Below are 15,035 nucleotides of genomic sequence, written 5' to 3' on the forward strand. Positions count from 1 at the left end.
GCCGCCGCCACCCTTCGTCCCGTGTGCTCTGCTTCCTCCCCCGCTCCCGTCCCCTCGCTCTCGTGCAGCCGCCGCGGCGGTCCCACATCTCCTCCCCCCTCTCTCTCTCTCCCCCCCCTCTCTCTCTGATGTCAACCTCGGTTGCCTTTTATTTTCATATCTGCAATGACCTGAAGAATGAGGCAATCCTTGGAAGCAGCACGTACATGTGATCCCCCTCTCACTCTGATTCCAAGGTTGTTTCTCTCCATATTCCATTCCTCTCACAATTTGTTTCTTTTCCTAGGCTTTTACTTTATCATGTGCGTGCTATGCTTCTCACAAAATATCTAATTCTGTTGCTTTTCATGTCTATGTAAGCATTATGTTCTCCTTTGTTTAATTTCATTATTGCTATGAAAAGAGAAATCAAGGATTACTTTTCTTGGTACATATGCAGTGTATTTATGTTTCGTGTGGTAACAGTTCAGTTAGAGGTGAGATGCATCGACATACATGGTTGAAGGCTATACATTAGTTGGATAGATAGATTGAGCAATACACCTGTTGCGCCATCATCGATGAATTAACAGAAGAATAGATGGTGCGTTTGGCAAAATATCCAATAGTCAGCGTTGGTGTTTAGTGGGTTTTAAGCATTTCTGGCAGCTCTCTTCCTACCTTATTCTTTCATTTATATCTTGTATTTTAATAGGTCAAGCTTGTGCTTAGTTTGCTTGAATGTAACTTGCTTCCTTTCTGTTGAGGAAGACAATGGCTCTCAGTTGCCATGTTCAGACTTAATCGCTTGAATCAGTTGCATAATGGACATGTTGTCGAAGAAAGGCAGGGTTTGAGAAATCTGAAAGAGCTTGAGAATTTATATGGCCAGAAGAAGGCCAAGAGTGCATAAGGGGTTATTTGTACCATAGAAAAAGTAATATGCCTTGGTTCAGTTTACACATTTGAACTCACGCCTTTTAAAGAATGACATTTGTGGTTGAAAATTGATTACTTGAGAAGTTGAGAACCTGAAAATGTTTGTCTGTAATGCATCTATTTGTGTGTCAGACACTTCTCCGTTTCTCACAGAACACAACCTTGTATGTTTTTGGCACATGTTTTCAAATGCTCACGCTAGATCCGATAGTATGTATCCATAATTGGTTTTCAGTTTTTGTTCTAATTTATTCCCATAAAGAGTATCAACATGCTCTAATTTATAGCGAGATTTAGTCCAGTATTACTAATCATAGGTGTGCTTTTATGCAGGTTATGTTGCTGATGGTAGGTGTCACTCTGGATTGCAGAAAACATGATAAGAGCATGGAGATGGATTGCTGCATATATATGCTACCCACACTACCATTTTCTTGATCATGTGTGTAGAGTTGAACTACTCGTTTCATATATCCTTAATTCTTATTCCTTTTAATCTCCATATGACATAGAAGGTTCTGGTTGCTCTATTAACATGATCGGATTTTGTGTGTCTTTTTGCATACAACATGATAAGAGCATGGATGGATTGCTGCAAATTCATGTTGTTGTTGCGGGATCATGCCGGCCCTCCCTTGTGCTAGCCAGCCATCAGGACCGACTGCGGTTGGTTCATGCCGACGCGGCTGTGGCTCCCTGTGCTGCTCCTCTCATGTTGCATCTTCTTCCTCGCGGGCTTCTTTGGCTCCCTCCTCTTCACCCAGGTAACTGTTGGGGAACGTAGTAATTTCAAAAAAAAATCCTACGCACACGCAAGATCATGGTGATGCATAGCAACGAGAGGGGAGAGTGTTGTCCACGTACCCTCGTAGACCGATAGCGGAAGCGTTATCACAACGCGGTTGATGTAGTCGTACATCTTCACGATCCGACCGATCAAGTACCGAACGCACGGCACCTCCGAGTTCTACACACGTTCAGCTCGATGACGTCCCTCGAACTCCGATCCAGCCGAGTGTTGAGGGAGAGTTCCGTTAGCACGAAGGCGTGGTGACGATGATGATGTTCCACCGACGCAGGGCTTCGCCTAAGCTCCGCAACGATATTATCGAGGTGTAATATGGTGGAGGGGGGCACCGCACACGGCTAAGAGATCTCAAGGATCAATTGTTGTCTCTGGGGTGCCCCCCTGCCCCCGTATATAAAGGAGCAAGGGGGGGGGTAGCCGGCCAAGGAGGAGGGCGCGCCAAGGGGGGAGTCCTACTCCCACCGGGAGTAGGACTCCTCCTTTCCTTGTGGGAGTAGGAGAAGGGAAGGGGGAAGGAGAAAGAAGGAAGGGTGCGCCCCCCTTCCCTAGTCCAATTCGGACCAGACCATGGGGAGGGGTGCGGTCACCTTTTGAGGCCTTTCTCTCCTTTCCCGTATGGCCCATTAAGGCCCAATACGAATTCCCGTAACTCTCCGGTACTCCGAAAAATACCCGAATCACTCGGAACCTTTCCGAAGTCCGAATATAGTCGTCCAATATATCGATTTTTACGTCTCGACCATTTCGAGACTCCTCGTCATATCTCCGATCTCATCCGGGACTCCGAACTCCTTCGGTACATCAAAACTCAATAAAACTGTCATCGTAACGTTAAGCGTGCGGACCCTACGGGTTCGAGAACTATGTAGACATGACCGAGACACGTCTCCGGTCAATAACCAATAGCGGGACCTGGATGCCCATATTGGCTCCCACATATTCTACGAAGATCTTTATCGGTCAGACCGCATAACAACATACGTTGTTCCCTTTGTCACCGGTATGTTACTTGCCCGGGATTTGATCGTCGGTATCTCGATACCTAGTTCAATCTCGCTACCGGCAAGTCTCTTTACTCGTTCCGTAACACATCATCCCGCAACTAACTCATTAGTCACAATGCTTGCAAGGCTTATAGTGATGTGCATTACCGAGTGGGCCCAGAGATACCTCTCCGACAATTGGAGTGACAAATCCTAATCTCGAAATACGCCAACCCAACAAGTACCTTTGGAGACACCTGTAGAGCACCTTTATAATCACCCATTTACGTTGTGACGTTTGGTAGCACACAAAGTGTTCCTCCGGTAAACGGGAGTTGCATAATCTCATAGTCATAGGAACATGTATAAGTCATGAAGAAAGCAATAGCAACATACTAAACGATCGGGTGCTAAGCTAACGGAATGGGTCAAGTCAATCACGTCATTCTCCTAATGAGGTGATCCCGTTAATCAAATGACAACTCATGTCTATGGCTAGGAAACATAACCATATTTGATTAACGAGCTAGTCAAGTAGAGGCATACTAGTGACACTCTGTTTGTCTATGTATTCACACATGTATTATGTTTCCGGTTAATACAATTCTAGCATGAATAATAAACATTTATCATGATATAAGGAAATATATAATACTTTATTATTGCCTCTAGGGCATATTTCCTTCAGTAACATGGTGGGCCCATGTTACCCCCGTCTCGCAAGTTCGTTTCGTCGCGCGCGGGCTTCTGATCTGGGGTCGCTCTGTCGGTTGTTCCATGGCAGGATACGCAGGGGGAGGAGGACATGGAGCAGCCACTGCCAAGGGAACGGTTGCTCTATTTACCCTTATTGTCGGTTTCACTTGCCTAGCCTAGGTATGCTGAGATAATCATTATGTGAGGTGATCTATCCATTTTCAGAGTTCCCTCATTAGTATCCCTCATTGTTAATTGCTATGCTTAATTGGATACTCTGTGTTGTGTTGTTTGCCTTATTTTGACCCAAATAAACCACCCCATTACCATATTTTACACTAATGCCATATTTAATCATTGACATAACTTTGGAGGTTTAGTTCAATTAAAAAGATGATGCCATGTGACTGGAAAGTATATATGTTCAGATTATAATTTAAATGGATACGGTGATTGGCAATAGATAAATCATATTAGCCTTGCATTGCAGATTATTTCCTTTTTGTGGTTGGCATGAATGGCTTTTGTACTCAATGGTTTAAGCAGTTGCTCTTTGAAATATAATTTTTCTATGTAAGATCTTACCGGCTGTTCTATTATTTAAAATCATTTGCCATGTTTGTACTCTTGCTGAAGTTTGAAGAGTTTCCCGGGGGTGGCGAGGAGTACCGGCATATCGAGTCCCTGGTGTTTTCCTCTACGAGCTGGGGAGGGCGTGTGGTTCTCTCCTCGTCGGTTTCACTTCTCCCCTTCCTCCTCCATGGTGCTCAAAAATATCACTGACTGCGTGAATTTAAAAAATTTGTAGTCTTATACAAATAGAAAGAATATATGATCTAACCTTATTTCTTAATCCAACGGTATCCTACTGCATTAGTGTACGAGCTGTTACACACAAACATGGCTTGAAGTTTTCGGATAAATGGGACAAACATAGGGTTGCAGATTGTAAATCCAAGTTTTTTTCGCAAATCAATTTGACACTAATCCTTAGAAAAAAGATATTTCTGTTGCATAGATTGCGTTGTATAGGTTGTTGACTTGATTTACATCACTCCAGTTTTACGATGGCACAAAAATTAATTTAATTCTGTTAATTGCAACTGCAACTCTTTCTCATCACACACAATGTTAACCTTATAGAGCTAAGGTGGTTATAGTTAGAAACCTCTACAATATCATGGATTGATTTAGGGTTTCAAAATATTGTGAACTGTAAAACGTCTTATATTATAGGACAGTGGTAGTAGTTAACATGATTGTTTCAGATTCTGCCATGGAAGCATTTTACCCCTTTTGCAACTTTCGTTACACTAAATTAGTACTGAATTGTAATATTTCTTCTCTGGGTATTTTACGTTACAGGATTGGAACGAAAAGAAGAAACTACAGCGTCACATAACTGCAGCAAAGAAGGTACTGCATGAGATGTAACAGGGTCGTATTATGGAAGGTTAGCTCTGAATTAATGTTCATCATATGTGCTCTGTACTAATGATTGTCCTCAGGGATTATTCCATTCATATTGCTCTGAATTAATCGTACTCTCATGCTGCCTCATTACCTTATTATGTTACAACTTTGCTGAAAAAGCCATTGTTGGTATCTGGAGTACAAACTGTAGAATTAGGATCCTCTGACATCTATTTACTACTCTGAATTTATTATTATTCAATGACCATATAAATACACATTTCCAAATAATATATATTAGTTTGTCTATTCAATGGTGTCATTTTCCATTTTTATAGGCATTCAGACCTCCCTGTTATTTTTGTTCTAAGGATGCACTTCAGTATTATGTAACTATGCTGATTTTACTGTCAGCATAAATAATAGACGAGTTAATATTTCTGCTACATAACTTTACACCGTAACAAATCTGGAGACTTCTAACTGGAAGACACAATTTTCATTTTTGAAGCGAAGAACAGAATCCCTGCTGTTCCACGGAGTGAGTACAGTTAAGGTAAAAAAAGGAAAAAGGAAGTCTGGAGCTCTCTCGGCTGTACAACAGAGGGGTTACTTCACGTACTCATCAGCAGTGAGGCTAATATCATCTCCAATCAAGTGAAAAAGCAAGGGCGCAGCCTTAGTTTTCTGTTGGAAGACTTCTATTTCTCTCATTCCAGAGGTGCTAGCCTGTGCAAGCAGTGACAGTGTACTTTTTATTGATCTGAATCTTCAGGCTTCATTTTGAAATTTTGGTCCACGAACGCTTGATCGCAAAAGTAACAGGTATCATGGTGAGGCCAGTTTCTGTTTTGCATGTTGCCTTATTTCTCTTCTATCTGCAGTTTGCTTCCACGTTCTATATGTTTGCGAGGAAATTTCAAATCGTTTTGTATGCTCATCAATTGGTGCATCTAGAATATGTATGTGAACCGTGTACCTTACGGATTCCTTAAGGGCCTCATGATTGTTGGTGTTTTTTTCCATATGAAAACACCAAGGTTATTATCCTAACTATCATAGTTTGTACCAGCAGGATTATCATAACAATTATGCAATTATTTTCCAGGTGATTACATAGTTAAAGGTAGTGACTTTTTTAGTCCTATGTGATTTCTTATCAACTGAGCTATCAAATTGTGCATTATGTACTTGGTCACAACGTTGTAACCGGCACCCTCGCGCGTTTCCGATCTCATTGGATACTTTTGTACTTTAGTTAGAAGCATAATTGTCAGAAGCAAGCATAATGGCCATATGATGAAGCCGATAAGTGTTTAGTAGAGACTCCAATCAATTCGATCTCTCCATGATCTTTACCGCATATGATATTTTCCTTCTGGGTATTTAACTTTGTCAAGTGCATGCTATGGTTCAGAGCAAAATTCAGTTTCCAGTTATAATTCAGTGATTTTCTTACCTTGTATTTTATTTTGCATAATTGTAGAAATTGCGGTGGCCATCCGCGGATCTACAGTCCCTGGTTTGCTTTGTCGAGGTATGATCTTTCATAATGTGTTGTATCTTGCAATATTATTTGATTTGTTCTTGCCATCATTTTTTAGTCTCTTGCAATATTATTTGATTTATTTCTCTCATAAACAGAGCACAAGTTGCCCCTTCTAATTGATCTATCTTGTATCTATATGGTGCAGTGGTGTGTTAGAATATGTACAGTCCCATGTTTTGGTTTCTGCATTACTTTGTTGTTCTCTAAGCTGTACAAATAGTGAGACCAAATTATGTTCAGTATATTCCTTACATGGTAGATCCACGGATGTCCACCCCAATTTCTACAATTTTTTAATACAACAAACTACCATTTTTTAATCATACACTACCTCCTCTGACAGAGATGGTCGTCGTCCCATCTTTGTGGTTTAGGAATATGCTCTTTTATTTTGCAAGCAGAAAATTGATTAAGGTTTGTGTGATCAAGTTTATGTGTTGCCTGCTATGCAGTGTCCTGGGCAAGAGGACCAAGTGTGGGCGGGTAGGTATCGGCAAGGCGGGCTGTCAGCATGGTGTTGGAGTTGGTCGGTAGTGGTGCACCTACGCCACGTATGGATCAATACTCTAGGAGGTTCCATTGAGGCCCAGTCTATCCAGGTAGTTTGTTATACTACTGACTTAGATACACTTTATTTATCAAGAATTTTTGTATATCATAATATCAAAGGCAAAAGGGTCTGTCTATGGATGCACTTCTTATGGTCATGTACATTTCAGAGCCACTATTATTCATCAAGAACATAATTTAACTAAAGCTCGTTAAAAAAATTGCCCATAGAAATAATCACTTTGGATTGGTAGTGTCAAAAGGATGCAGAACATTTGTAACATTTCTTCCCATATTCATGAGACTTTCACTCTGCTGTTGCATTAGTCAAGTTTAATTTCATTACATATGTGTGCATGTATCAGTTTTCATATTTAAAATGATATATTTAAGAATTATCAGAAATTTTGCCAAATTTGCTGGGCACAAAACAGAGATCTGGAAGCAGGACAAACGTCACTGATATTTTGTTGGTCATTTTTGGTGTCGCATCTCAAATGGAATGGCACTCATGGAGGCAATTGAACCAAGCTATGGCATCGTAGTTTTATCTCTCTATTGCCACTGTTGGCTTTTGCTCTCTTGTGTTCCTGCTCATATTATTGAACTTAATGTTAGCTAATTAGCTTTTGTAATTATACGACCGTGCGCTGAATTGGATGTTGCCTTGCTTCTGAGACGGGTTAGCTTTTATAATCTCATGACCATATTGAATTTGATGATGTTACACTTCTGGTACAGTGTGGATGTTTCTTCTTACCATTGAACTCAATAATTGGTTGTCCTGTTACATATGCTAAATTTGCCTTCATACTAATGCATCATGCCGCTTGATCTTCCACGGCTTGACCATATCGTTAGGACCGGCACCCTCGCGCCAAGGCGCGTTGCCGATCTAGTAATGGAAAAGACATACATGCTACATGTCCAGATCGCTTTGGCATTGGTTTACTTCCAAGCCTCAAACCCAAACATAGTGCAGACCCTACCGCAAAGCAGCCTGGCGGTAGGGTATAACGGACTACCGTCAAAGACCTTGGTGGTAGGGTATTTTTAACGTCATAACGATGTGATGACGCAGTTAAATTCTACCGCCATAGACCATGGCGGTAGGCAGTGTAACCCTAACGTCAAAGACCATGTCGGTAGAAAAAGGGTCAGATCCTAAAATACTTTCGAACCGGGGTTATATCCGGCTTAAGTTTAAGGAAAGGGTCAAAACACCAAATCCCCCCCCCCCCCCCCAAGGTAACCCAGCGGCCCCCTGTCGATCTGTGTCAGTTCGATCCAAGCCAGTTGTACTTTTCCGTCCTGCCCGGCCGTTATCGCGGGAGCCGGCAAGAATTCTTCCCTCTCGCCATATTGCAGTAGTGCTGCATGCAACTTTAACACAACCCGAAGAAAATAAATCTTAAGAAAAACAACAGCTGTTTGGCTACATAGAGGGTCCCCATGTGCTGGAAATTTTCTTGCCTCCCAAATGTAACTCTATCATCTTGAAATAAAACTCTTTTTATCCCCATAAAAAAATCTCGACGCACGCCCGTGGCGGCAGCACGACGAGGCGAGATGATACCCGGCTCGCACTCGGTAGCTTTTTCACACTGTCCGAGGCTTCACGACCGGCTCGAGCCAGTCCTTCCAGAACGCCGCAGCCTCCGCACCGTGGCCCTTCACGACCTCGACCACTGACACCGCATCAGCGATCCTAAACACAGTCACCTTGGCAACAATGCCGCCGGCCATCGCCTCCACGTACACCGGCCCGGCGTGGTACCCTTCCCTCCTCACGCGGTGCCCTCGCTTCCTCCCGGCTTCCTCGACCTGGGCTAGCACGACAGTGGCGGGCTCGCCCACGAACACCCGCTCCGTGCCCGGCCCAGCGCCGAACATCCCAGAGAGGTCCGAGCCGGGCGAGAAGGCCAAGATGTCGAACGCGGTCATGGCCCGGGCCATGTCCTCCTCAAACTCCGCGTTGAACCACGCCGCCTCCTTGTGGTCGCGCATCAGTTGCTCCTGCTCGCCTCCGTCGCTCGCACCGTGGCAGAACCAGGGGTGCTCCATGATGCCCTCCGTGTCAATGCACGTGGCCGTGTTGGGGTCGAGGATGCAGCGCAGCGTAGCATTACGAACAATGCCATAGCCTTCCACCTATGCCCTCTCCCAAGAATCATGGTCGTCGGCCAAGCGTCAACCTAGGGCAACCCACCTAAGTAGCTGCCTAAAACTTCGGAAGACCAATCCAGCTCTTGATGACACCGCAAATTCTGATTGCGGGCCTATATTTGGACAAATTCTATGTGTGGTTGCCTCCTATAAAGTTGGCATTTCCTGCAGCTTGGCCCTCCCATTTTTTTTGGACAATCCATTGACCAAATATAGACAAACCATGTGAAAATTTGGCACTTGGATGGCGTCCAATGGTTCCAAATGGCCTGCCATGTCATGACGGAAGAGGCACCAACGAATAATTAATGTTGTGTAAGACGAAGTCACTTAATAGACTCCTCAAGGGTGGTGAAGTTGCAAAAAAAAAAAAAAACATCCACCGTGTCACCTTGAAGTTGAACCTGGGCAGGCATTGTCCAATGCTTGCAAAATTGTTGAATGTGCGTGATCAAAAAGTCATTTTCATGTCAATCCTCCCAATCCAAGCATGGTTGTGAAGCTCGTCTCTAATGCATGCATCTTTAATGTGCGCATTTCTCCTCAGGGAGATCTCAAAATATGTAGGCGCAACATAATTAAGTTTTTCCCCTTATAGCCATGGGAGGTAGTACGAGATTGTGGTGGTGGCGTAGAAAAGATTCATGTCCATCTCATCGCAAGTTTGCCTAATCCCACCCGTACCCAGTACGCCTTTTTTCCACTCATACCACGGCCATCGAAGGCGCAATACTGTAAACTTATGCAAATCAAACACTCCGAAGCGATCGAGAATTTTCAGCCTAGAAGACATGTTCCAATTGACCATGCATCGGTTGCCATGCCCAGATCCCAAGAGCAATCATAGTGAGGAGGGGGTAGCGGGTCGACAACGGAGCCAGGTAGCGCGTTGAATCTATTAGAGAGTAGTGGGATGAAGAAGTGTGATTGGAGGAGAGGGGGCCACGTCGATGACCGTGTATAAGGAGTGGTCTAATACATGCATTGGATTGCTTTGCTTTTCGAATGGTAAGAAAGGAGCCCGCTTCGGATGGTCAACCAACCCGAGATGGTTTAAGAATTATCCCCCCTCGAATGTCTTTTTTGGAAGATGGCTCATTCTCATTGTGTATGTCAATAATATTGTCACATTTTATAGATTTCAATTATTTGGTAGATTTCTATCTGACCATGTCATATGCTCCTTGCAGTTTCATCTCAAAACGCCTTTGTGACATGAGTCGTACCTCTGTGCGCCTCCTCGGCTGGCAAACTGTACGTACCGTCGTTGCTCAGATAGTTGGCGAGAGGGTCAGTTAATATCTCGACATCTTAAATGATAAGGTCACATCATTATCATTGAAATGTCCATCCATACACCCGATCCTCACTACACTATCCAAATTGAATGCCCACGGTCAACAACTTTGCTCTTCGAAAACGAGTTCAGGTTAACAATTTGTTATCGTCTTCTTCAACTCCACTTACCTTATTTTTGTGCATGGCTGATGGGCGTTGATTTCACACACGGTCCGAGTGGACTGGTTTCACTGCATGATTTAACCATGGACTGCGAAGTTTCATATCAAACATTGTTATTCGAATTTGCATCTTACTCGTCAAGCACGTGGGTATCCAGCTTAGGGTCACTTTATTTTCATGTCCTTTTCAGCTGAAGTGTATCTACATCGTAAACTTATCGTTGAAACGACAGAATATGATACGCTCCTTATATGCTTCTTGGCAAGACGGAGACGCGCAAGCAACCTTACCGTGTGACCTGACAGCGTGCGTGCATACCACATTGTCGGGAGCTTCGGCCATCGTCATGCCACACTGGCTGCACATTTTTAAACACCCCTGAAATTAGGAGAAGAGAATGCAAAATGAAATGAGATGATTTGGGTATTGACTTTCGTTGCTAATGAGCTTGCTACACCTTTTCTTTTTCAGAAATTGGCGGGTGAGCTGCTTGTTAAATTATGAGAGGAAGGACGCCACTCTTTCATTGAAGCTACTCCAGCTGTGCACATTTCAATATTTGATTGGGTCACATGCAATGACACCTCCTGCCTGGGTGGCGAAACGACTCGTATTCTAAACACCCAAGTGTCATGCAGTACAGACAAATTTGTGAGTTTATAGTACTGAGTTGATAACCAACATTTTAGACTGAAGAGTTCGAATTCGGACCCTTTCCATCATGGATAAAAGATAACCAATCATTACCAACGGTCGACCACGAATGACGAGTAACATCACATGGCCACAAGTCACTTCCACACAGGCTAAAACAAGGTAGCAAAGCGCTACACTCATGTTCGTCAGCAGCACCACTCGACCACTGAACCTGTTTCTCAGCCCATCATCTCGCCTCACCCATGTGTGGATGCACCGGGCAATAAGTGGCAATTGTTTTTCCAATAATGCAAAATTGATAATAGTACTCCCTCAGTTCCTAAATATTTGTCTTTTTAGAGATTTCAAATAGACTATCACATACGGATGTATATAAACATGTTTTAGAGTATAGATTCACTCATTTTGCTCCGTATATAGTCACTTGTTAAAATTTATAAAAAGACGAATATTTAGGAACGGAGGGAGTAATATTTTGCGCCAATTATGTGAGATGAGGTGTCATGAATACGGATGATAAGGACCCATGGCTATACCTGCACTGCAAAAGAGGGACACCCCACACGCGATTTGTGTTGGCGTGGACTACTCTATTACGCACTCCCACTGTCCCAAAATATAAGACGTTTTTTGATGTAAATTTAGAGAAAAAACATCTTATATTTTGAGACGGAGGGAGCAGTACTGATCGTAATAACCTAGTTTGATTCATGATGATCGGTGGCCACAAGTTTGGTGTGTTTTCTGTAGACGGAGGGAGTAGAGCACAGGCCGCATTCCTGCTCCGCGTTGTGACTGCACGAATGATTCCGCGTGTCTCGTCAGTCTACTCGCTGTTGCTTTAACAACTTATTAGGGCTGCTGTACAGTACGTATTTGCTGTTGATTGGGACAGATGTTTTCGGACTGATGCATCACAGATGGAGCGTCCTGCACACCTCTCCGGTGTTTGTGGTTGGGAACTCTGGTTTCTCTTACGGAACCGTGCCATCGACCGTGTCGTGTCGGGGTCAGGTCGTCGCATCGCTCCAACTCGTGAGTGAGGTGCCCCGGAATAATGCAGCGGTGTACGTACGCACTTGAGCTGATCCCCGGGATCGATCGCGGTCGCGGCAGGGGCCAGCGTGCACGGCACCGACCCGATGAACTTCATCCTTATCCCGGTCTCCGTCTCCGGCCACGAGCGTCGCAGGTGGGCAACCTGACGAGTGACGACCCCTCACGAACCAGGGTCGAGGCAGCCAGGCTTCGGACCGCCGCACGATGGAATGCACGAACTCCATGGCACCACTCGCTTATCACCCACCGCCACCGTGTCCGTGACAAGCCAATGATCGAGGAGGAGCGAGCGTTAGGTGGCCGGTGGAAGGGGCCTCTCTGCGCCGCGCCGAAGCTGCCACAGCCGAGCTGTTCCCGCGTGAACGGAGGAATCTCATCGCCGGCACGGAAGAAATCCGGGGGGCGTGCCACCGGTGCGGTGCACAAGGGCGACGGTGGGAACGGCGGGCATTGCGCCGGCTTCGGAGACGGACGTGGAAACTTCCATGGGCAACTTGGCCATGGAGTTCGCCGTAGGTTTCACACAAGGGCAGGAGGTATCGTGTCGCCTTTGCTCCAGCAGCAACAGCCCGTAAACTCGAGAGCGCGCACGCATGCCGCTGCCATGCCGGCCGGTTGTGTTCATGCGCGGTACGTGAGTGCCATACATTAAGCTTAACACACTGCTACTGCGATAATGCATGATGCCATGTACAGTACATTACAGTGCGATCTTTTATAGAGTGCACGCATCAGGTGTATTCATCAATAATTGAGAGGGCGACGGTGCATATATATATAATGGGAGGTCATGTGGCAGGCCGATAAGGACTCATGCCGTTGTTAAGAAAAAAATGAGAAGGACGGAAGGAAGGAGGAGATGGCTGGGTCCTTGAAAGACTCTGCTCGTTGTAAACCCATGCCTAATTGGTCATGAAAGATTGCTTGTAGCTTTATTTGCTCCGTCGCTTCCGAGTGTCTGGTTGTCCTCTACGTCGTCGCTTTCTGTCCATTTTAGTGATAGTCTAGGGGTGATCAATCTGAATTTATTTCTGGTTAAATTACGCCACGAACCAAGAAGAATCATGTGCGTCCAGTTAAATTACGCCACGGAGAGCAGAGCATCTGTTGGAAAAGCACAGCCAACTCTCAAGTCTACGGTTTTAAGGGCATGTGCAGTGATGCTATCTTAGAAGTGTCATGTAGGATAAATGACGAGGTGAAGAAGAGAGAACTCATAAGAAAAAGTTTGTCTTCTTTTATTTAAGAGAAGACAAGAGATGATCTCTTAGCACAATATGTCTCATCATATTTCTAGGAAAGACTGATTATTGAAGATAAGAGCATCTACAGCCACATATGGCAAATCCGGCCCCTCAAACGCCCGCGGACACGCTCGGCGCATCCGCGGGCAGCGACCGGGCAAACCTCAAATTTCATTTGTTGCATTCAGACATCTCATACTCGATTCTTATATCCATACAAAGACATGCAAAAGGAAATAGAACCTACGTACTACGTCGATCATAACTACTCCTCGCCGGAGATCACCACGATCTTCGTGCCCGGGTCCAGCAGCATGGGCGGCAGCTGCAGCTCCGGCTCCTCCGGCGCCTCAGACTGCTCCGCTCCGGCCTCCTCCGCCTCAACCTCCACGTCGAGCTCGGCGAAGAGCGCGTCGGTCTTTGTCTGCTCCCGCCGGAGGAACGCCCGGTTGGCCTCCACATAGGCCTCATCCTGAATGGACTCTAGGAAGGCCTGCTGCTCGACCATCTCGTTGTATTGGGCGACGACGAACTTCGCCTCCGCCTGCTCCATGTTGAAGGCCGACACCTGTTGGTCCGGCTCCTCCACCTCCATCAGAGCCATCTCCTCCTCCTCTTCCCCAGCTCCTCCTCCTCCTCCTTCGGCTTCCGCGAGTCCAGAGGCAGCCCGGCAGCGATGCGGGCGGCGCGCGCGGCTTTCCTCGCCGGGATCTGCTGCTGGATCTCGTAGCGGCGCTCCGGCGTCAGCATGGCATAGTAGGTGATCTTGCTCCGGACCATGGTGGAATGCCGGAGCATGGAAAGAGCGCCGGAGCAGGAGAGGGAGGAGGGGGATGGGTTCGGACTGACGACACGAAGAGAGGGGAGGGGGTTGGGTTCGGACTGACGACACGAAGAGAGGGGAGGGGGTTGGGTTAGGGTTGCGGGACGGCGGTCGGCTTAGATAGCCGGATTCACACCGTTGCGACGGACGCGACGTTCGTCGGACCGCTGGGTTTCCGGGCGTTTCCAAGTGGGGCCATGCCGTCAGGCTGACGTGGCGGCGCGCCCTGGCGCCCCCATATCCGCCCCATATTTGGGCTGGATATGGGGGGTGCCGGTCAAACCGGGCGTTTAAGGGTAGTTCGAGAGGCCCGTCTGGATGAAAAAATCGTGACCGGTCGTCCCGCCCGGGCGTATGAGGCTGGTTTGAGAGGTCCGTTTATAGATGCTTTAAGGCTAAGAGATGACCCATTATAGATATTTTTTTGATCATCTCTAAATTACATGCAAGACTTAAGATATAAGACTATCATATCAACCATTGTACATGCCCTAAGAGGAACTCCAATGCGCCGACCCAAAACCAAAATTCGTCCGCTTCGCGTCCGCAATGACGCATTTGGGCCGCAAATGCATCGGCGCGGACGCGTTGCTCGCCTTCTTGGTGTTCGACGCGTTCCCACCTGGCTGCCGTCCAACTACCCGCGGTCACTTTGGTCAGCCTAATTTATGACCTCGGACCCACGCATCAGCGACGGCGGTCGACATTT

General features: G+C 45.8%; 1 protein-coding gene across 1 annotated transcript; it reads right to left on the reverse strand.

The window, feature by feature from the left end:
• Window positions 1-8,307: 8,307 nt before the first annotated feature.
• LOC123048709 (CBL-interacting protein kinase 29) lies at window positions 8,308-9,114 on the reverse strand. Its single transcript, XM_044471752.1, has one exon. It carries the CDS (start codon window positions 8,978-8,980, stop codon window positions 8,516-8,518), a length of 465 nt encoding a protein of 154 aa, XP_044327687.1. The 5' UTR covers window positions 8,981-9,114; the 3' UTR covers window positions 8,308-8,515.
• Between the last annotated feature and the right edge of the window lie 5,921 nt (window positions 9,115-15,035).

This window comes from Triticum aestivum, chromosome 2D (genome assembly GCF_018294505.1).
Source record: "Triticum aestivum cultivar Chinese Spring chromosome 2D, IWGSC CS RefSeq v2.1, whole genome shotgun sequence".
Classification (NCBI taxonomy): domain Eukaryota; kingdom Viridiplantae; phylum Streptophyta; class Magnoliopsida; order Poales; family Poaceae; genus Triticum; species Triticum aestivum.

Coding starts and splice junctions, on each gene's coding strand:
- LOC123048709 (XM_044471752.1), bottom strand. CDS start 8,980: ATGGAGCACCCCTGGTTCTGCCACGGTGCGAGCGACGGAGGCGAGCAG.